The following is a 21,466-nucleotide window of genomic DNA, read 5'->3' as shown; positions in this document are numbered from 1 at the left end:
TTACTCCCAGTGAGTAGAGAAGCCACTTGCAGGTTGGGGCAGAAATGTGACATGATCCACTTGCATTTTCAAACTCTCTGGCTTCTGCTTTGAGTCTGGGCTACAGGGGAGAGAGAGAGGTAGGCAGTTGGGTGTGGACACTCCAGGCAGGTGTCCCGCCAGCGAGGTGCTGCCTGTGGCGTCCTTCGCGGCCCTGAGATGGACATTCCTGTCTTTAGGAGAGCCTGGCATGGAGGGACCCATGGGCCAGAGAGGGCGAGAAGGCCCCATGGGACCTCGCGGTGAACCAGGGCCTCCTGGGTTTGGAGAGAAAGGAGACAGAGGTAAGAGGTGACTCCTTCACCAGGAGGGTTAGCTGCGTCCACACTTCCTTCTTACATCATTCTCCCTCCCTCTGTCTTTTACTAGCATTAGCTGAGCACCTGCCTTGAGCCAGGGGCTGTGCTGGGCCCTGCGGAGACTGTGGTCTAATGAGGGGGCGTGGGCTGGGCTGTGCGTTCAAGCCTGGGGCTAAGACCCCTGCAGTCTGAGTCCACAGAACGTGGTCACAGGGAGAAATGATCTTCCCGAGAGGGGGTGGGGACGAGTCAGGGCTGAGGTGGAGAGCTCAGGGCAGGGCCTGACGGAAGGCAGAGTGGGGTGCCTGCCCTGAAGCCTCTCTTGGCTGGAAGGAGGCAGGGAAAGTTTCAGACGCAAGCCCAGCCCTGGAGGGAGCTGGGAAGATGTTGCATTAGATACTTAACAATGAGCCTGCTTTCATCAGGGGAAATGAAGCACAGACACCAGAAATCCTCTCAGGGCCAAAAGATGGTGAGCAAGAAGCTTTATTTTTAGCTTCACTCTCTCTTAAAAATATTGCTCAACCAGGCAACAAATATTTATTGAGCACCTACTGAGTGCCAGACTTCATGGAATATAAAGACTCTGGAGGTAGAAACTGAACTGTTTTGCTGATTCTTGGCCTCATGGAGGCCCCAGTGGATCAGAGACCACCGGCAGGGTGGGAAGTGTTCCCTCCACCCTGCAAATGACACCACCGGGCTGGGTGGGCAACCAAACTAGGGGTACCCTCTCAAAGTGCTTATTTCTCCCCAGGGGATGCTGGTCAACCGGGCATTCAAGGCCCACCTGGTGTCCCAGGTTCTGTGGGTCCCAAAGGTAAGTCAGGTACCCAGACGGTACCCAAGTTTGCCACATCCAGGATGGATCTCAGAGGTCCAGACGCTGGGATCCCAGATGGTCCTAACCCACGGTCCCAGGCCTGTGCGGGGTCGACGGGCCCACAGAGGGTCCCCCCCACAAAGAAGTCCCTGGGTATCAGGATTGGGGCTGTATTTTTGGCTCTGTGGTGGATTTGGGAGTCACGTTTCCATCTCTCTTTGATGGCCCTGTTATGTGGCCCCTAAGTGGGGGAATGGATCTGGAAATCAGAAGTCAGACAATTTCTTTGCTGGCTAGGGCCCAGATGCAAACATTTGAGAGCAATATGTCTGGACAAGCCAGGCAAATGGGGCCTTCTCACAGTGCGATGCCCATCTGGTCCACTCTCCTCCCTGCCCCTGCCCCTACCCCAGCTCAAATGTTTGACTGGGAAGGAGCAAAGGGTCACTTGATCCCAGCAGCTACAGCTTCCTCCCTAAGGAGGACTTTGCACTGGGATCACTCCTGAACCCACTGGCTCTGGGGTCCTGGTGCGCACACGCAGCCCTCACCTGGGGGTGCGTGCCCCACCCCTTCCACCTGCCACTCACCATGGGGTCAGTGTCCCTGGCCTGTACCCGACCCATCTGATCATCGTTGTCGTGTTGTCCTCCTCAGGTTCTAGCGGTTTTCCTGGCCCACAGGGTCCCCCAGGTCAGTAGCCTTCTTCTCATAAATAGACGCTATTTCTGGGGCAAAGAGAGGGATGTTAAATGGAGAAACAAACATTTTTAAAGCAAAAGAAGCAATTATAAAGAGAGCCTCTAAGAGACACAAAACTCACATCTGCACGTGTGTCCCCTGCGGCTGAGGCTGGTACCGATGGGTCCCATGAGATCTGTTCTGACCTGACTTGGGGCACGAGGCCCTCCAGCAGCTTCAGCAGCAGGCAGCTCCCAGCCTGCCTTGATCTGAGCAAAGCGCCCGCCTCACCTGATCCCCTGTGGGCCAGAGCTTGTCCTGCTGTCCTGGGAGTCTTGAGCTGCAGCCCACTCTGTGATGCAGGCCAGCGTCTCTGCCAGGGTCCCGTGAGGGGTCCTCATCCCCGGGCCTGGTAATCGCAGGGACAAGGAACCTGGACCAGGACGATGTAGCAGGGACATGGGGAGGAGTCTGTGAACAGCGGCCCTTGACTTTTACTCCAGGGAGTGTGTGTGCCTATGTGTGTGTGTACATTTGTGTGCCAAGTAGGTGTGTGTACGTGTTGTGTGTGTGTGTGTGTGCCGTGTGCATGTCCCTCCCTTCCAAAGTTGGGGACCCTCATCCACCCATGTGGTTTCCTCTGTGTGCAGGCTCTGTAGGTCGCCAAGGGCTCCGAGGTGAAGTGGGACTCCCTGGCATCAAAGGTAAGCTGGGGGAAGGGGTTAGAGGGAGGGGGCATCACCTTGTAGATGCCACTCACTTAAGAAGGAGGTCTGGGGGACTTCCCTGGTGGTCCAGTGGTTAGGACTCCATGCTTCCAACGCAGGGGGCACGGGTCAAACCCTGGTCAGGGAACTAAGATCCCACATGCTGCATGGTATGGCCAAAAAAAAGGAGGAGGTCTCGGGGGACAGGGTCTGGTGGACACGCCAACAGCCTGTGCAGGCCGACAGGGGCATGAAGGGAAGGGGCAGTCAGGACCGCGGGGGAGCCTGTCTTCAGACGCAGACTCTGCCCCTTGTTGGTCGTCCCTACCAAGGCTCTTTACGCTAAGGTGTCCATTTCCTTTTCAGGTGACAAAGGACCTATGGGACCACCAGGACCCAAAGGTATGCTTCTCCCGCTGCTGCTCGGACAACACCACAGCCTGCCGACTCCTGGGAACCCAGATGTGACCCCTGCCCCAGTGTCCAAAAACCCATATGACTTGGCTCCTGGACCCTGGGGCTGGGAGGGATCTGAGATTCCTCGAACCTCTCAGGGAAACTGAGGCACAAAGAGGAGAAACAGCACCAGTGTCACAATGCTGTGGTTGGGTGGTCCTCGGGGTGGCATGGATGCAGCACTGAGGCTTCTTCTCTATAGTCTGGTGCCCCTCTTGCCCACAGCACCCACTGGTGTGACAGCAGGGCCTGGGTCAGTTTGTGGGTGGGCCCTGACCCGGAAAAGATCTATCTAGTGTGCCTTTTGGGCTTTGTTAATGCTGAGTTCTTGCCAACATTCAGCTGACAGAAGCTTACAGGTACAGTGGGAACCGTTCTGCAGCCCAGGGTCCCTCTTACTGGGTGAGATTCTTTTCCTTGCTCCTGACTGATGCTTGCTTCCTCCACCCCCAACCCCTGCCCCATTTTTATTTTAGGTGACCAGGGTGAGAAAGGACCCCGAGGCCTCACAGGTCAGTCCCACACAGGAATCTACTGTGATCCACTAAAGACTTTTTGTAAATCCATTGGGTACTGGAGATGGGGGGAAAAAATACAGAAGTAGGAGACAGAATCTCTGTCTAAAACCTTCAGGGGACTTGCAATCTAGAAAAAAGCAGGACAACATAAAATAAAGCACTGAATGGAGTATAAGCCAGCATCAACATGTATGGTCCAGACAGTAAGTGTTTGGAGCAGAAAAGGGAGTTTATGATTATCTCTGATTCTTTTGAAGAATTGAGTTGGGAAAATTAAGCTCTTCCCTAAGTGGCAGAAAGTTTGCACTACTTGTATCCACTTACCTCCTGCCAACTTGCATGATTAAAAAGGAAATTAACAGTACTAGTGCTTTGGCTACAAGGGGCAGCTTTTTGTTGCCAAGGAAATAAGACTCATACACAGGCCCCTTCAGACCAGGCATGGCCTCTGGGCCAGTCCGTGCCTGCTGCCGGGGGTGGGAGGCCTGACTTTAGAATCAAAGCTGACGCTGTGTCCCCAACCTCTGGTTGGCACACCAAGCTCCTCTGGTTGGGGAGGTGGCAGCCTTGGAGGTGGCCGGGAGGGTAGAGTGTTCTACCACTGTCAAGCTCCTCCAAACACCTACTCCATTTCCTTTGCAGGCGAGCCTGGCTTGAAAGGTTTACCTGGTGCTGTGGGTGAGCCCGGGCCTAAAGGAGCAATGGGTGAGTGTCTCACAGCAGCAAACACCATGGGTCTGCCCTGCCGCAGTCATCATCATGGCCCTAGAGTTGAGATCCTCCTAGAGCTGCATCTCCCATTCTCTAATCTACCCACCCCTGGTAGAGGCTCCATTTACAGGCTGTTCCTGGATCTGGGCATCCCTCTTGGGGCTCAGAGAGCTGCCGCTGTCTCTAACAGTTTCTTACTGCTCTGGAGGGGCTTGGCAGGACATGGTCCATCTGCCCCGGTTCCTGCCTCTAAGATCCTCAGGCCCCTGGGGAGGACAAACAAGGGCTGAGGTTCTTTGGGACCCGCAGAATTCCAGGCATAACCCTGATACTCCAGGGTTCAGCCCTTTGGCTGACCCTTACTGAGGGACCTGTCAGCCAGGACAAGGAAGCTGGCTAAAGACCCCCCACGGGGCCAGGCATTTGACACCACATCCCAGAAGGGTCTAAGCCCCACCAATGGAGATGTGGTGCATTCATGATCTCATTCATTAACAAAGTGTTAGGAAGCGCTGATGGTGTGCAGGGTGCTGTGCTGGGCGAGTAAGATGCTTTACCTCCCTCGAGGGGAGATAAAGCTTGTGTGAGATGACAAGGGCCACGACAGGTACAGGGTGCTATGCGGAAACAGTAGAGAGAGAAGTTTCTTCCAACCAGAAGGATGAAGGAGGTGGCTTTTCAGATGGTTCTAAAAAGTAAAGATTTTAATCACATCAATTTAGAAAATGCCACGCAGAGACATGAGTGAGGAAAGACAAAGAGGTGGGAAAAAGCAGGTGGGAAGAGCTGGTCCCAGAAGGACATCACTTTGGACGGAGGTTAGGATAATGCCTACAGCAGAGGAGACAAGATCTTGGAGAATCTTGACCTCCAGGACCTGGACCAAATGAGGCCGACGTGTATTGAGCATCTGGTGTGTGCGAGTCCTGTGCCCTCAATGCGGGAGATGCAGTGGGGGCCATGGAACAGTTCCCAGCAGGAGAAGAGGCATTACTGGCTTAGGAGGAGAGGGCAGGGGGAAAGCTGCACCCTGCAGGTGTGACAACGACAGGGCTTCTTCCTCGTCTGATGGCTGCAGGAGGGGATGCACGGGCGCCCCACCTAGGAGACAGCTTGTGAGGCTGTAAGGCAGTGGAGGGAGAGAGTCCCAGAGTAGCTCCCAGAGTCACTGATGAGCTTGCATCTGCTTTCCTAGGACAAGCTGGCCCCGACGGACACCAAGGCCCAAGAGGTTGGTCACTGAGCTGCTCTCCTCACTCCCCTGGCCCGCCACTCCCCCCCACCCCGCCTACGTCCCAGCGCGCAGCCCCCAGCCCCCCGATCACAAGGCCAGAGGGCGTACATCACAGGGAGATGTGCAAGGTCCCGGTCTCATCCCCCTCTTCCCTTCCACCTGCCAGCAAGTTACTCAGTAAAACCCCAAGAGACCATTGGCTCCGATACGTTGGCTGGTCAGCTTGCCTAAAAGGAAAACGTTTCCACGTTGGTCATGCTTTCTCTAGGGGAACAAGGTCTTCCAGGGATGCCCGGAACCCGGGGCTTACCAGGACCTTCTGGAGACCCAGGAAAGCCAGGTAACAGAGTAGGAGGCGGGAGCTGGCCATGCTGTGTGTGTGTATGTATGTACCTTCCTTAATCCATTTTCCTCTAGCAGCTCATTAGGAAAATGCCACAACTGCTGGCTTGAGCCGGGCACAGCGGCTGTGAGTCCTGACACCTGAGTCACCAAGTCTGGCAACTTGGAAAAGAGAGATCAACACTGAAAGCAAGGGGTTCTAGAAAGGGGCAAGGAGTCTCTTGAAAATGGCAGTTTATCACCACCTCAGTGTCTGGGTCCTCTGAGCCCTTCCCCTGTGGACCCCCTTGGGCCGTACCTGGACCCTCGCCAATAGCCACCAGTCTGGGGAGATAAGCCATTGTTAGGGTCTCCACCAAAGGCCCAGCAGGAGCAAGATCCTCAGGGCTGCAGGAGGAACAAATCAAAACAAGCCAAGAAAGCCGGGAGGACAAGGTGGCAATCCTCAGGGGCCGATGAGGAACAGGGGGCCTCCGGGCTCCTTTGGTGGGTGCACAGATGGGGAGAGCACCCAGGAGGGAGCCTGGGGGCAGCCTTAGGGGTCAGTGAGTGTATGAACTTTCTGGGTTTGTAGCTCTCAGACCCCAAAGGGTCTGTGACCCCAAATGGGCTAAGAACCATCCCCTGATGGAACAGTGAGTCAGAAAACTGCTCTCATCCAGGGCTGCGAGGACCCTGGAGTCCGGCTGCCCCAGACACGGGGTTCGTCCTCCTGCGCCCACCAACCCCTTCCGCCCTCTCCTGCTGCTGAGGGGTCGGCTCCTCCGCCCTTCAACTCTCCTCTCATGTCTTCTACTCTCCATAGGTCTCACAGGACCCCAAGGACCTCAGGGTGAGTCATCGGGTCACTGCCACTTCAAATGCCACCGCCAAGCCTCCCACTCCCAGCATTCGGCAGATGCTGCTCCAGTCACCTTAGTGTCTCCTCTCCTTCCCTCACTCCCCCAGCAAAAATGGGTTCAGGTCATTTTAATGTGAGTCTTGAGAAACACCTTAGGAAGGAAAAATATGCACAGAACAATCTAGAAAGCCATTCTAGGAGAGATGAGGTTAGATCACGTGTGAATTCTGTCTGCCTGAGCCTGGTCCCCTTTGGTGCAGGGACCCCCAAGAGGAGGCTCCAGGCCCAGGAGTCCCATTAGCCCCACAGAGGCCCACATCTCCTGTGGCACGGTAGGGAGTGGGCGCTCATCTCATGCAGAAGGGCCCAGCCTCCCTGGGACAGCCCCAGTGTCAAAGCCTGTCCGATAGTTGGACAGTGTGCACCCACTTGGATTTGAGAAGCTGTCACCACACCAGCCCCAAGTCCTAAAGGAAATTAGGCAAAGATGTAAAATAAAATCAAACAGCATCTCCCTACCCCCAGCAGTTGAGCGCACAGGGATATCTTTCAAATGCTCCCTGGTGGAGTTGTGGACAAAAGCAAGAGGGGGTGTTGCATCAGATACAGGAAGCCCAGCCCCTACTCCCCCAGGCTGCAGGGCCGGTGGGTTACAATGGCCGCTTTGCAGGCTGCAGGGGGCTCATCACCCAGAGGGACTGGGATCCCCCAAAGCTGGGCCTGTGAGCCTCTGCCTGCAGCCCAGCTGTTGTTCCATTTCCTAGAGAGGGAGAAGGGCTCCAGAGCAAGAGGCTCCCTCAGGGGGCTGGGCTTAGGCAGAAGGCTGAGCCAGGTGGGTCTGCAGGTTTCAGTCAGCAATTGTGGCCTTGCCAGTGACAGAGCGCTAGGTACTACCACAGGGGGTCTGGAATTGCTGGCCCTTAATCATCCTGACTGACTTGTTTTCAATCACACCAGGACTTCCTGGTACCCCCGGCCGACCAGGGGCTAAAGGTAAGTGATTTTCCAAATTAGACAGTCACTGGTCATTTTTGCAGGAGGGGAGGCATTGGCAGGAGGGAGGTCCCTCTGTGGCCAGAGCCTGGATCATTAGTGGCATCTAGTGGCTTCAGTGGAAGGCTGTGAGGCTGGGGAGCCAGGGATTCTTCTGATCAATTAAGCCCTGACTCCTCAAGCCCCACCCTTCCCCCCACAATCCAGAGCCTCGCTTTGGTGCCTGGATGTCTCCAAGCCCTCGATGGAGGAGGATCTGCAAGGGTGCTGTCCCCACCGCTGACTCTGTAATGCCCCCCACGAGTGCTCCGTCCCCTCACCTAGGCGTGGTCCCCCCATGATGTGCCTCTTCCCTGGGACAGGTTTTATGGTCCACACAGGCCTCAGTGTAACGGGGACACTGCCACCCCCTTTCTGAGAGGGGGCTTTGACGCCGGCAGTGAGGAGCCTCTCAGATGTTACTAAGAGGGCAGTGTCAGAGTTCTCAGAGGGGCATCCTCAGGACTTTGACCCTTACATGTAGGGCGACACTCGCATCCGGTCTGGACCATCAGACCCCAACCCTGAGCCAGTCCAGGAAAGGGGCTGCTCAGGGACGGTCCTTCTCCTTCTGTCCCTGTGACCCCACGTTCCTGAACCCTGACGTTCGGTGGAGTTTCCCTCTGTCACCTTGGGAGGGACCTGCTTTCCAGAAACTATGGCTAACCACAGGTTGGGCCAAGGAGTTCTTTCAAGTACAGCCCAAGCAGACACGTCTCTGGGTCCACAGATCTGCTCATGGATTGATGGCATCTTTAGTAAGAGATCAGAGGCTTGGGGATTCTCGAGGAGAGACACCCTGCCCATCTTCAGGGCCTGTGACTTTCTGTCTAGTGTGCACAAGAGGTGGACATTTTACCTGATACTGGATTGTGTTCCAACAAAAATAAACTCAAGTGCTTTCTCTTGGCCTTGACCCCAAGGGGCTGGCAGATTGCAAGCAGAGCCCATCCCTCTACTTCCCCAAAGGGGGAAATCGATATCACCCCTCAGTGTGTGGATGACTGAATTGCCCACAGGCCTTGGGAAATGACAAAAAAGTCCCAGAAGAATCTCCAGTCAAGAGTTTTTCCATCCTCTACTTCACTCACTTGGTTCTTCAGAATGTGGATTTCCAATCAGTGGAGATTCCTCATGGCGACAGCCTTGGTAAAGTGTGAATCTGACATTCCCTTCTTGGAAGTACTCCATGCACATTTGCATTTTCAACCCTCTAAGACACAAGGCACAGAAGAGATCTGTTAACCTTTACGTAACTCGGAGTTTCCCAGACCACAGAACCCCCTGTGGACTCTGTGCAGACCCTACTACTGTCCCAGGGAATTAGCCCCTGAGGAGCCCTGGGAACCGGGCTCTGCCCCGCAGGCTCACTGCCTCTGCTCTTTGACCTCTCAGTGCTTTTCCCACCTAAAGCGATTCCTAGTAAGAGCCTGCAATGCCCAGTGTGGGAGGGGGAATGACTCCCGAGTCAGCTCATTCTGGCCTCACCAAAAGGCAGACTCTGCAACATCCGCAAATGAAGCCCCTTCGCAGAGTCCCAGCTTCTTCCAAAAGCTAATGTGGGCCAAGAAGATTGATGCTCGAGCCTCCAGGGTCTCCAGTGCAGAGATTGGTGCTTAATGCATCCTGTATGCTCCCCTTCAGTTCATTAAAATGCCTTTAGCCTGAGGGTTAGAAGCCCAGGAGTGGGTCTCAAATGCAATCAGAAGCCTTGAAAATGATTTATTGAGCCACTAATTGATCCTGGGAATAACCACTCTCCTTTTCCTCCCCTCCCAGGTGAACCGGGAGCTCCAGGCAGGATCGTGACTTCAGGTAGGCAGGACCTGCACTGTGTACTGGGCATCTGCCCTGGCTCTGCCTCCACACCCTCCAGGTCTGTGGGCGCGGTGCTTTGGGCAAGGTGCAGTGCTGGGCTCTCCCAGTCAGAAATGAGGAGGGTGGGGGGATTTCAGACGTAATACTGGCCCGACCTGGCCCACAGCCTGGCCTGGGTCCCCTCTGAGCGAGGAGAGTGGGGCTCAGCGTTCAACGTGCCTTCTGTTTTCAGAGGGATCATCGACTCTCACTGTCCCAGGTCCCCCGGGACCTCCTGGAGCCATGGGACCTCCAGGACCTCCAGGTGCCTCAGGTCAGTCTGTTTTCTTGCTTTGCCCCAGATCAGCATCAGGCCTTGGTTGCATTTGACTGTAGCAGTATTCGCTCAAATCCTGAAACCCGGGCCAGAAGCCGGGGAAGAGTAGGAAGGGGCTGAGAAAGCCCCTCCCGGACAGCCTGGTGAGCCCTGATCACTCCCCAGCAAGTATCCCAAGCCCTGCACGGCATTGCTTCACTAGGTCCCCGCAGCACCATTGGAGGCTCGAGCAGGTAAATGACACGCCTAAGGTCACACGGATAAGAAATAGCAGAGTCAGGGTTTGGCCCAGGTCCTTCTGCCTCCAGAACCAGTATTTGATTTGTCAGAGTCAGTCCTCAAATTGTTTCCTCTTGGAAAACAACTTGATAATATGCATCAAGAGCAACAAAAGTGCTAGGAATCTATTTGAAGCAAATACCCCAAATTGTCCAACAATAACGAGATGGCTACAAAAATATGAAGACTTAAAGTTGTTAGCAGATAACTGTGTTATTTAAAAGGGCAGATAACACAACGTTGTAAATCAGCTATACTCCAATAAAAAATTTTTTTAAAAATAAAAGAGCAGAATACTCGATAATGTGTGCTCTGTAGTTGCAACTATATTTTTATAAGATAAAAAAATGCTGAAAGGAAATACAACAAAATGCCTGTAAGTTAAAGAATTGTGGGTGATACTTTTTTCTATTTATCCAAAATGCCTGTTTTTTTATATCTATTTTTCAATTATTTACAATGTTTGTGTGTAAATGAAATACATTATTTAACATGACCGATGCAAGTACGGATCGGCCTTCCCTCCTGATAAACTCCAGTGAGAGTGGGGACACTGTGGGTGTTTAGAAGTCCCTAACCATCGGAGGACAGTGTCAGAGAGGGCAGTCCTGTCCATCCCAGGGGCCCCAGTGCCTGGCAGAGGAATTCTCACTGGAATGGACCACAGGGCTGGTCTCAAACTGCTTATTGCTTTCAAATAAGCAAGGTGACCTCTTTGGGCCACTGTTCCATGCCTTGTGAGGAAGCTACTTATGTACGCAGGCACCTGTCTTTTCTTCAGTTCTTTCTAGAACTTTGCCCCTAGAGGTGTGATAAAACCTTTTCTTCCCCAACCCCATTTCCAGGCCCTGTTGGCCCAGCTGGTCTCCCAGGACAGCAAGGTATGTCGCACCCTGAAAGAACGCATGACTGTAGGCTGTGGAGAGCTTCCTTCCTGGGGTGGCCCTGCGTCCCATCTTTAAGTGAGAGATGTGCATGTTGGGAAGGGAGGTGAGGGGCCACCGGGCTCTTCTCCAAGGCCCCGGCAAGGCCTCAGCAGCCAGAGGAGACACCTCCTCCCACCTTCTTCCATGTTTCTGAGAAGGTAGGGGTCCTCCCGAAAGGGAGATTGAGGCTCTTGGGTCAGGATCAAGCTCAGCTATTTTCACAGGCCTCAGGCCTCTGGTGACCAGATCCTGAGAATCGTGTCACTGTCCAGCAACTTATCCAAATACCAAAAAACGGCTCCAGTTCCTCCTGGGGTGTGTCTCGCTCCCAGCCAACACTCTGGCCCCGCCCACAGTCAGCTCAGCTCAGGCCCGCCCACAGTCAGCTCAGCCCCCCAACAGTCAGCTCAGCCCCGCCTACAGTCAGCTCAGCCCCGCCCACAGTCAGCTCAGCCCCGCCCACAGTCAGCTTCGCTTGGCCCTGCCCCATGCCGAGCACTTGGGCAGCTCCAGAGGGAAAGCACTGACAGCTGCAGGCGGTGTCCCCCAACTCTGTGTCCTCCCCACAGGCCCGCGAGGGGAGCCAGGACTTCCTGGTGAATCGTTCATGGGCAGCAGGAGCTCCATCTCTGAGGTCCTCTCTGCCCGTGAGTGCCACCGTGTTCTCCGGGACAGGTGACACAGGGGTGGGAGTGGGAGAGGTGGCCATGCTCTGGGGCCTGCGGCAGCTGCAGCAGCGAGTCATCGTGAGCCCCAGTGTAAGGATGGCCAGTTCCTCTGAAACGCAGTGCTTGCTGAGGACAGCAGGGGCTTTATCGGCTGTGGAGGATGAGTCACAGGGGATGGCACAGCTGTCGGAGAGGCTCTCCGGATTCCAGGAGGACCAGGGTCACATGGGGCCTCTGAACCCAGCCCTGTGAGTGTGACTGGAGGAGTCCTGAATCCCGCACACCATGAATAACGACAAGGGTCCCTGGGTTCTCAGCCACAGGCCCGGCCTAGGAGCGCTGACTCCTGGGTCCTCCGGTTCCTAGAGTCCTTTAAAGAGCCCAGGCAGAGAAGCCGCTGGGCCTCCCACCTGGGCACCTGGACACCTGAACACCTGAACAGCAAAGACAACGCCAGCCCTGGTCTGACAGTCACCATGTGACAGGCGCTGTGCCTTGACGTCCCACTGAGTCTGCACAAGGCCCTTGTGATGTAGATCTTGGGCCTCTGGTTTACAGCGGAGGAAGCTGAGGCTGAAAGGTCAAGAACTTGCCCATGAGTTGGCAGTGATGAGGCAGGATTTGAACTCAGGCTGTCTTGACACCAAAGTCATGCTCTTAATCATCACTGCACACCCCCATCAGCCACCAGGGAGCTCGACTCAGCCCCGCCCTGCCTCTGAGCAAAAGGCACCTCTAGCAGAGGGGGTCTTGGAGGGTCCTGTGCCACGACCCATGACACATGGCCTGGTGTGTGGGTGTGAGCACAGGCACCAAGGATCCTGGTGAGGGGTGAGGCTGGTGGAGAGCAGCCTCATGACAGCTTTTGCTCATTTCTGGTTTCTTCTTTCCACAGAGGGTCTTGATTTACGAGGTCCCCCAGGCCCACCTGGACCACCCGGGCCACCAGGTGAGCACCTCAGGGATCTTTGGAAGGTGGGGAATCTTGGGGGCAGGGAGCTCAAGGCACTTAGTGAGGAAGCCAAGATCCTGGGTTCAGCATTGCCTCTTCCTCACCCTCTTCTACAGGACCATCCATTCCAGGACCCCCAGGACCCCGAGGCCCAGCAGGTGAGAGCTGAGCAGTGGGAGGTGAGAGACAATGGGACCCAGAGCCCAGGCTTCTTCCGGGCCGGCTCTTAGGAAAGAGCTTCTCTGTCACTTCTGCTCCTGGGCAGAGTGTTCCTGGCTCACCTCCTGGCATTAATAGGTCTTGGGTGCTCTCTTATCTAGGGGAAGGCTTGCCAGGCCCACCAGGATCTCTCCTGACCAGCTCAGGTAATGCTGGGGCGTCAAGTCGCTCCTGTTCTCTACCCCAGCCCCAGCACATGCCATGGTCATGGGCACGCAGCCTTTCTGACCTACTCACCATGCTTCCTTCTGCTGACTTTCCACCGTGAGTGTGTTTGCATAAACTCCGTGCTACCTGCTGCGTGGAGAGAAGGTACTGATGCCAACACAGCCACCCTGAGAATCCCTGGTTGCCTAGCCTGGGGGAGATCTGCCTTTGGGGAGCTTCTGGGCCAACTGGGGAGACCTAGTTCCTGTCCTCAGGGAGCCCAGGTCTGATGAAGTAGGTAGGACACATGCTCATGAAATGAGATAAATGCTGACAGTATAACATAGAAACATATGGAAATAACTTTAGAACGTACTTTAGCCCAGAACTTGTCCCTAGTGGAAAATTCATCCATCCATCCATCGTCCACACTCAAAACTATTTCTTTCCTCTACAGAGACCTTCTTCTCTGGCCCTCCAGGCCCACCTGGCCCTCCAGGCCCCAAGGGAGAGCAAGGTGAGCATGGTGTCTTAGGGAGCGCAGGACCCTGTATGTACCCCTGCTTACCCAGCTGGTGGCCGGGAGAGTTCGGATGAGGCTGGATGAGCGGGTCTTCATCCTCCTGCCCTATCCCATTAGGAGCTCAGCAGCCTGCAGCAGGGGGTGGGGGGTGGTCAGAAGCTCTGCAAAGAATATCCACCTCTGCCTTGTCCTGATGGGAGGAGAGGCACGAGGAGCCCTAAGCCCCGAGTCTGCCCTGGCCCTGGAGCCCCGACCCCTTCCCCATGGCCCCCTTGAAGTCACAGCATCTGGGTGGGACATGTCTCATGACTGTCTGTCTTCTCCAGGTGCCCCAGGCCCCCAAGGACACCAAGGTACAGTAGAACTGGCATCAAACAAACCTGGGGTAGGGGTGGGAGTGGCAAAGGCTGACCTTCCAAGATCCCTGAGCTTCTTGAGTTTGGTCCAGATGAGTGAGGGTAGATCAGAGTGTGTCTCTGATGGTTGAGAACTTACGTGCGTGCGTGAGTGCGTGCGTGCGTGCGTGTGTGTGTGTGCATGTGTCTGTGCGGCAGCTCTAGATACTACCCGAGGGCCGGTGCTGCCCCAGCCATCATGAATCTTGGGGATGCCTCGGGAGGGAGGTGGTGTCTTGGGCTGGGGCACGGGGAGAGGGAGGCCGGCACAGCTGACTGTCCCCTCTCTACTGTGTCCCTCAGGAGAGCGAGGCCTCCCAGGGTTCTCAGCCTCAGGTAAGTGCTGAGCCCCCTGCTGCTGGCTCTGCCAGAGCCTCCCCACCTGGCTGACTGCACTGTGTTGTTGGCCTCCAGGCTCCAGTTCTCTCGGACTCAACCTACAAGGACCGCCAGGCCCACCCGGCCCCCAGGGACCCAAGGGTGACAGAGGTCAGTGAAGGCGGGGAGGAGTGGGAGCAAGGCTGGCTCCCAGAGCCCGAATAGAGGGCTGCGAGTACTTGCTGATGCTACAGCCTTGGGAGGAAGAAGAGGCTGAAGAGAGGAGAGCCTGGAGGGAGAAAGGGACCGGGGTGTGGGGAGACAGTCTCTGCCCAAGGAAGCTGTGACACCATTGCAGAAATGAGGCTGAGAAACATGGGACAGTTTTTGAGCCACAGCTGACAGTGTGGTTGAACTTGAGGAACCAGGGGAGGCTTCCTGGAGGAGGTGATGCAAACAGAGCTGCTTGTTTTGGATTCCAGGTGATCCCGGAGTCCCAGGGGCTCTCGGCATTCCCAGTGGGCCCTCTCGAGGTAAGAACCAAAGGTGCCCAAAGTTCTTCTCTCCTTCTTCAAGCGAGGCTGATCATGCCAATGAGGATGTTAATTAACTAATTCATTCACTTATCCATGATTCAGTGTTGATGAGATACTTTCTCCACGTGCTGGGATCTCTGAACTGCCTTTAAGGAGGTTACAAGTTAGCGGGGGTGGGAGGGAAGGTTGCCTGCACGATAAAGATGACTAGCAACACCGATGATGAATGATGGCGAGAACAGAGCCTGGGAGCTAGGGGTTCAGGGGCGAGGGAGGCCACGTGGGCGGTGAGCAGGTTGCCGAAGGAAAGGGAGGGCTCGGCCTGGGAGAGCTCCTAGGAGCTCTTTGCCACTGTCTTAATTCTCCTACTGAGAAAGACTCTCCCTCCTCAGACTGTAAAAGCATTGCCTGGGCTCCCTTGTTGGACCCCAGGGTGGAGAGACCAACTCAGAGGCTTTCTCTCCTGCAGGGGGATCATCATCGAGCACCATGTTCATGCAGGGCCCGCCAGGCCCACCAGGGCCCCCCGGGCCTCCAGGCTCCATCAGCAGCTCCGGCCTGGAGATTCAGCAGTACGTCTCTGACTACATGCAGAGTGAGTGCCCGGCGTCTGAGTGGGGCAGAGTGTGTGCGTGTGTGTGTGTGCGTGAGCGCACACCAGCACTGCAGGTCTGTGAGCTCCCGGACACCCGCCTTCTCACAGCTGCCCACGTATTGATACATAGACTAGTCCTCACCCCAGCAGAGGCTCGTACACCCACATGCTCATCCACATGCACGTGCACACACACACACACACTTTCACACTGGTGTGCACTCCCCCGACCTCATCCGTGTGCTCTCTGTGGAGGTGAGGGTGTGATTTCCACACATGTGGGCACCAGAGCTCCGTCAAATGGGTGGCTGACTGGAGTCTTGTTGGTCCACAGCCATGGAGAGCCACCTGGCCCGGCACAGAGTCTGCCTCAGTTTCTCCATCTATAGCAAGGGGAGTCTAGGCTCCCTGCTGGCCCTGCCTTGGCCCCTGTGCGGAATGGGATGGGTGGGTGCATTTCATCAAGTACTTCAGGTCACCTCTGTGGGGAGGACACGCCCTCTTGGGGACAAGCCTGACTTTGCTTTATTTCTTTGTTGGCAGGTGACAGTATCAGGTCTTATCTATCTGGAGTTCAGGGTCCCCCAGGCCCACCTGGTCCCCCCGGGCCTGTCACCACCATCACGGGTGAGACTTTCAACTACTCAGAGCTGGCCAGCCTCGTCGTGAGCTACTTACAGAGTAAGCCTCTCCCCACCCCTGTAATGACACCTTCCTCCCAGGGTCCACGGTTACTCCTGGAGCCTCGTCTCTTAATTTGCTGTTTGCTTTGCCCTTTTTCTGAATGTGATGTTCAGTGCTGAATTCACGGTAATCAGGCTGCCGAATCTAGCTTCAAAAAAGGTTTGTTCAGATTAAGAAATATAGAAATAAGAAATTATAAATAGCCTAACACCCCCATGCATTCATTTCCCCCAAACGGAAACAGCTGGTTAACCAGGTCTTTGTGATTCTGGAGTAATGAGTGCGTTGCTTCAGTACCAGCTAAGCGGGTAACCGGTTTCCTTCCCCACAGCTTCGGGGTACAGCATCAGCACATCTTCCACCTCCATCTCTTCTGAAGACATCCTGGCTGTGCTCCAGCGTGAGTCGGCTGTGGTGGGCTAGGGGGTGGGGTGCCTTCCCTCTCTCCTGCCCGCACTTGTCAGGCACACTTGGCGGTCCCTTGGGACAAGGAGCCACTCCCTCCTCGCTCCCAGCAGCCAGCTGGAAAGGGGGCATCAGCTCTCCCCTCTAAGGCCAGGCAACCGGGCAGGAGCCCCTTCAGCTACGGGAAGCTTGTTGATGTCCCGCTGGGGGTCTGAGAACCCCCAGCTCACACGTCACTCGGGCCAGTCTGTGGGGAGGTTAGGCTGGACGTGTGGTCCATACTGGCGCTGCCTCTCCTTTCAGGGGATGATGTGCGTCAGTATCTCCGACAGTACCTGATGGGCCCTCGGGGTCCCCCAGGGCCACCAGGAGCCAGTGGAGGTTGGTCCCTCCAGTCTTTGGACTACGCAGAGCTGAGCAGCCGCATCCTCAGCTACATGTCCAGTGAGTGTCCGCCTCCGTGGCAGGGCGGGCGAGAGGGCGGGTGCTGGACATCCCGGAAGTGGCCCCCTGCGCCTGTCCCGCCAGGCTGCACCCAACCCAGAGGGAGGGGGGGCACTTCAGAGATGTTGAAACCTGTGGCTCCAGAGCAGGTCACGGAGCTTGGCGAGGGAAGCCAGAATGAGTGTCCCGGGCACCGTCCTACACACGACTCACACACACACTTCTCTATACACACATGCACACACGCACACTCCCACACACCCAGCAGGAGGAGGGCTGTGGGCACTTCTGACCTGCACTCTTCCCCGGCCCTGGGGCCTCTCCTCCGTGGTGCCGTTACCCAGGGTCTCGTGTCTGCGTTACTCTCTGCCGGTCTCTTCCCGCTGCCCCTCTCGCCCCTATCCCAGCCTCCACTTCTGTTCAGGTTGCTTCTGTCTGGCTTCCTCTCTGACACGGTGTCTCCATCTGCCCTTCCCTGTCTGATCTGCATCCATCGCAACTTGGGATTTGTTCCTCAGGCTCCGGAGTCCGCATTGGGCTTCCTGGCCCCCCAGGGCCCCCAGGCTTGCCGGGACCATCCTATGAGGAGCTCCTCTCCTTGCTCCAAGGTAGGGCCGAGCAGGGCCATCTGACCGAGTGCTTCGGGGTGGAGGGCAGAGCTCCTTAGCCCAGGCTGTGACCGATCCTTGCTCTTCCTTGGTGTCTCAGGGTCTGAATTCAGAGGCATTGTTGGGCCCCCAGGTCCCCCCGGGCCACCAGGGCTCCCAGGCAGCGCGTGGTCCAGCATCAGCATGGAGGACCTCTCGTCCTACCTGCAGAGTAAGGAGTGGGGCCGGCGAGGGCTGCAGCCTGACCTCCAGGGCTCCCGCGGGTCTGAGCCAGGGCAGCCATGGAGGGCTCAGCCCAGGCCCCAGTCCTCCTAGAGCGGGTACAGGGCCGGGCTCTGGGATCCTGGAGGGGGGACACACTTGACGTTGAGGTGCTTTCAGCCCTGGCAGGGGGAGAAGTGGGGGGGACACCATGCGTCCAAGTCATGAGAGAACTCAGGGGCCAGCGGGTGACCAGGTGCCCAGCCGGGAGCTCCAACTCCCAGCGGCAGAAGGGCTGAGGGGAAGGGATATGATTTGGGTTGAATGAGGCCCGGGACTCGGGGTGGAGGGCAGCGGGGAGCAGTCACTCCAGGGGAGGACGGGACACGCGTGTGGAGGCCTCCCTCACCGCCTCCTTCCAGACGGGCCCAGGCTGGGAATTCCACGGTCCTGGCAGGGGATCCCTGATCTTTCTCTTTCTCTTGCCCCCTGCTCAGCTGCTGGCTTGTCATCCATCCCAGGCCCTCCTGGTCCCCCTGGCCCCCCAGGCCCTCGAGGGCCCCCGGGTGTCTCAGGCGCTCTGGTGACATACGCAGCTGAAAACAGCGACAACTTCCGGAGTGAGCTGATCAGCTACCTCACAAGTGGGTGTCCCTGACGTCACTCTCCCTCCTCCATCCCCTCCCAGACCACGCTTCTCCCTGTGAGAGGGGCAACCAGCCAGGGCTTGAAGGGAACTGGAGGCGGAACACATAAGCCGCCCCGGTCGGTCGAGGAAGCCCGGCTTCCTCCCAGCCCACATGCTCCCGCTTGGTGCGAGTTCACATCCTGCTCAGGGGTGTTGAGGCCCTGGGAGAGACACCCCCAAGTCCCACTTCTCTCTCTCCCCCAGACCTGGCTCCCACTAATGCCGCTTCTTCCCCACAGGTCCTGATGTGCGCAGCTTCATCGTCGGCCCACCGGGTCCTCCCGGGCCCCAGGGTCCCCCCGGGGACAGCCGCCTGGTGTCCACGGACCGCTCCTACAGCCGGGGCGGCAGCTCCTCTTCTCTCAGTCGGGCCTCTTCCTACAGCTCCTCCATGGGCGAAGGGGGAGCCTTTGGCCTGGACATGGGCCTGGGCCGAGGCTACGGGGCAGCGGCAGAAGGCGGCATGTATGGCGGTGACGGTGGATTCGGGGCCAGCTTTGCTGGAGGTCCGGATTACAACGAGCTGGCCGTTCGGGTGTCTGAGAGCTTGCAGCGTAAGTGGGGACACGTAGGCTTCAGCGCTGCGGGGTTACGGGAGCATGTGAGCATCTCCACACCCAGGAGGACAACAGTTCTGGAATCAGACGGGCAGGGACTGAAGAAGACAAGCTTAGTTCAAGGGGCCCAGTCAGGACTGGAACCTATGCTGCAGGGAACAGAGATGCTGGGGTCTTTGTCCTTTGTTTTCCCAGAAGAGTCTATGACTATGAAGGTTTTCTGGTGGGGCTGAGGAAAGGTTGCTAAGCAGCCCTTTCCCGGGCGGCTCACCAGCACAGCGATGCAGTAAAAGGCCTGTGAAACAAGCCCACGGAGGCGGAGACGTGCCTGTCAACAGGGGAGACTGAGGAGGCTCTTCCCTTGCTGCCGCATAGAAGAGTTTGGCTGGGATGGGAGTCAGACAGGCAGAGGGCACCGTGCTCCCGCCGTGAAGAGGGTGCCGGGTGACCCCTGCTCCCTGTGCCCACCACACTCTGGTATTTACAGGTCAGGGCCTGCTCCAAGGGATGGCCTACACTGTGCAGGGCCCACCAGGCCGGCCTGGGCCCCAGGGGCCCCCCGGCATCAGCAAGGTCTTCTCCGCCTACAGCAACGTGACCGAGGACCTCATGGACTTTTTCAGAAGTAAGGGCATCCCCCGATTACTTTCCCAACACTTCACTTGCCGTGTAGTCTGCTCCACAGAAACTAGTCTCCCCAAAAACCTTGTTAACACTTGAGATGCTGCAAATCAGATAAATTCTAAACTGTTCTCTTCTTACAAGTCCAGACTCTACCACTACCTGCCTGTGTTAGTCTGAACAAATCACTTTACTTCCCAAGCTCCAGGATGAGCTCTAGTCTAAGGCCAGTTTTTCCCCCTTGCAGCTTATGGAGCCATCCCAGGACCCCCTGGGCAGAAGGGAGAGATGGGCATCCCTGGACCCAAAGGTAAGTGGTGGCAGGAAACAGCCACCAGGATCCCGTGTTAACGACTGCCTCTTGTGGGAAGCAGCTCCCTTGCCAGCGCTGTGCTGGGAACGTGTGCGGCTCCTTCAGGCCCTGCACCGTGCCTCGCTTAGCCGTGCCCCCTTCTGTCCTCCTAGGTGACAGGGGCCCTGCTGGGCCACCAGGTCAGCCTGGGCCACCCAGCCCTCGAGGACACAAGGGAGAAAAAGGAGACAAAGGTAAGCCTCACTTGCCACAGTTTCTGGAGTGCTGGGAAGCAGGCCACATGTTCCACAGCAAGCCTGAAAATTTTAGGCAGATGCCAGTTACGAAAGGCAGGTACTGGCAACAGCATACTTTGTGTAACGATCAAATGAACAGCCAGGGAGAAAGGAAGAAAAGTGTCAATGCAGGGAGGAAAAGGAGAACCAAGCTGGTAATGAAATAGGGTAATCAATTTATATCAATTGACAGTCTTACAAAAGAGTTCATCTTTCAAGCCGGTTTTGTAGTAGTCACAGTTACTGTAATTACCCAAGCGAAAGTCCCCACAGACCACAGGATATTTTCTAACTTACCATTCATCTTCCAACTTCCAGGTGACCAAGTCTATGCTGGCCGGAGAAGGAGAAGCATCGCCGTCAAGCCATGAGCGACCCTTGTCGAAACAGCCGCCTGGACCAGTTCTTGCAGTGGTTTATGGCGCTTATGTCAAGACCTCTCCAGAGGGTAAAAGCTGGAATCTCACTGTCCTACTGAGGCAGCACAGCAAATAGTCAACTAGAACCCTTATCTTAGTCTGGAGCAAAATATATGTACGTAGAATTCAGTCCAAGGTACACAGTCTGAAACAGCTTCACGGGGTAGTCTCAACAGTGGCCGCATGCAGTGTGGTAGGATGAAGCTGGCCTCCCTGCTGTCCAGGGCTGAGCTCCTCGGCTTCTTTAGCACTGAGTTCAAGCCCCAGCCTAGGAAAGTCAGGTACATAAAAGTTGTTTCAGGAGCCCTTGAGCTTCATCTTAAAAATGAGCCCAGAAAATGGAAGATGGGATGGGGGTGCCTTCCTGGGAGCCACTCGATGGGACTGTTCTGGTCAACGCTGCAAGGCTGTGCCCTCAGCTCCTTTCTCCCCTCTTCACTCTGCATTCTTCTAGTCATAGAAAGAAACTCTCGCAACTGAAAAAATTAAGAAATCCACTTCCCCTGAAGGTGGTGACAGGGTTTCTACTAGTTATTTCTCACTATGTATCACATTCCCACTTGGGAAGTTTGTTTGATTGCAGCTATGATCTGTCTCCATAGGTCCACGCTACAGTTGATAGTATGTTACACTGAACTAGTTTGCAGCCGATAGGAAGAGAAAGGCAGGGGGCAAGGAGGAAAGAAGGGGAGGGGAGGGAGAGCAGACTGCCTGACGCCGGAAGCCGGCACCCCTGCTCTGCACTTAGGAAACGCATGGGGGACTGGGCGCAGTTGGTTTTATTGCACTTTTCAATGTCTACAAACATTCATGTGGTCTATCAGATGAGTCATTTCAATTGCAAAATTTCCAATTAAAGGGTTTTTTCTTTTTTAA

General features: G+C 56.0%; 1 protein-coding gene across 4 annotated transcripts in view; it reads left to right on the top strand.

The window, feature by feature from the left end:
* Positions 1–21,466, top strand: part of COL17A1 (collagen type XVII alpha 1 chain) — a 51,117-nt gene extending 29,651 nt beyond the window's left edge. For 3 of the 4 annotated variants that reach the window (XM_082408249.1, XM_082408248.1, XM_082408247.1), the window contains 35 exons: positions 219–323; positions 1,096–1,158; positions 1,819–1,854; positions 2,493–2,546; positions 2,916–2,951; positions 3,482–3,517; positions 4,166–4,228; positions 5,430–5,465; positions 5,737–5,808; positions 6,616–6,642; positions 7,609–7,644; positions 9,463–9,498; positions 9,734–9,814; positions 10,942–10,977; positions 11,592–11,669; positions 12,586–12,639; positions 12,759–12,800; positions 12,963–13,007; positions 13,466–13,525; positions 13,858–13,884; positions 14,230–14,262; positions 14,341–14,415; positions 14,727–14,777; positions 15,250–15,375; positions 15,919–16,056; positions 16,391–16,459; positions 16,768–16,908; positions 17,427–17,516; positions 17,617–17,727; positions 18,215–18,361; positions 18,645–18,959; positions 19,450–19,587; positions 19,831–19,893; positions 20,049–20,129; positions 20,490–21,466. In XM_082408249.1, coding sequence (XP_082264375.1) covers positions 219–323; positions 1,096–1,158; positions 1,819–1,854; positions 2,493–2,546; positions 2,916–2,951; positions 3,482–3,517; positions 4,166–4,228; positions 5,430–5,465; positions 5,737–5,808; positions 6,616–6,642; positions 7,609–7,644; positions 9,463–9,498; positions 9,734–9,814; positions 10,942–10,977; positions 11,592–11,669; positions 12,586–12,639; positions 12,759–12,800; positions 12,963–13,007; positions 13,466–13,525; positions 13,858–13,884; positions 14,230–14,262; positions 14,341–14,415; positions 14,727–14,777; positions 15,250–15,375; positions 15,919–16,056; positions 16,391–16,459; positions 16,768–16,908; positions 17,427–17,516; positions 17,617–17,727; positions 18,215–18,361; positions 18,645–18,959; positions 19,450–19,587; positions 19,831–19,893; positions 20,049–20,129; positions 20,490–20,542 — 2,654 coding nt within the window. In that variant the 3' untranslated portion in view covers positions 20,543–21,466. The remainder of the gene's footprint in view (positions 1–218; positions 324–1,095; positions 1,159–1,818; positions 1,855–2,492; positions 2,547–2,915; positions 2,952–3,481; positions 3,518–4,165; positions 4,229–5,429; positions 5,466–5,736; positions 5,809–6,615; positions 6,643–7,608; positions 7,645–9,462; positions 9,499–9,733; positions 9,815–10,941; positions 10,978–11,591; positions 11,670–12,585; positions 12,640–12,758; positions 12,801–12,962; positions 13,008–13,465; positions 13,526–13,857; positions 13,885–14,229; positions 14,263–14,340; positions 14,416–14,726; positions 14,778–15,249; positions 15,376–15,918; positions 16,057–16,390; positions 16,460–16,767; positions 16,909–17,426; positions 17,517–17,616; positions 17,728–18,214; positions 18,362–18,644; positions 18,960–19,449; positions 19,588–19,830; positions 19,894–20,048; positions 20,130–20,489) is intronic. The other variant, XM_082408250.1, reaches the window with a different exon arrangement.

This window comes from Balaenoptera borealis, assembly GCF_965194805.1.
Source record: "Balaenoptera borealis genome assembly, chromosome: 10".
Classification (NCBI taxonomy): Eukaryota; Metazoa; Chordata; class Mammalia; order Artiodactyla; family Balaenopteridae; genus Balaenoptera; species Balaenoptera borealis.
Note: the sequence above shows the minus strand (reverse complement) of the source record. Positions and strands in the feature narration are given on the sequence as shown.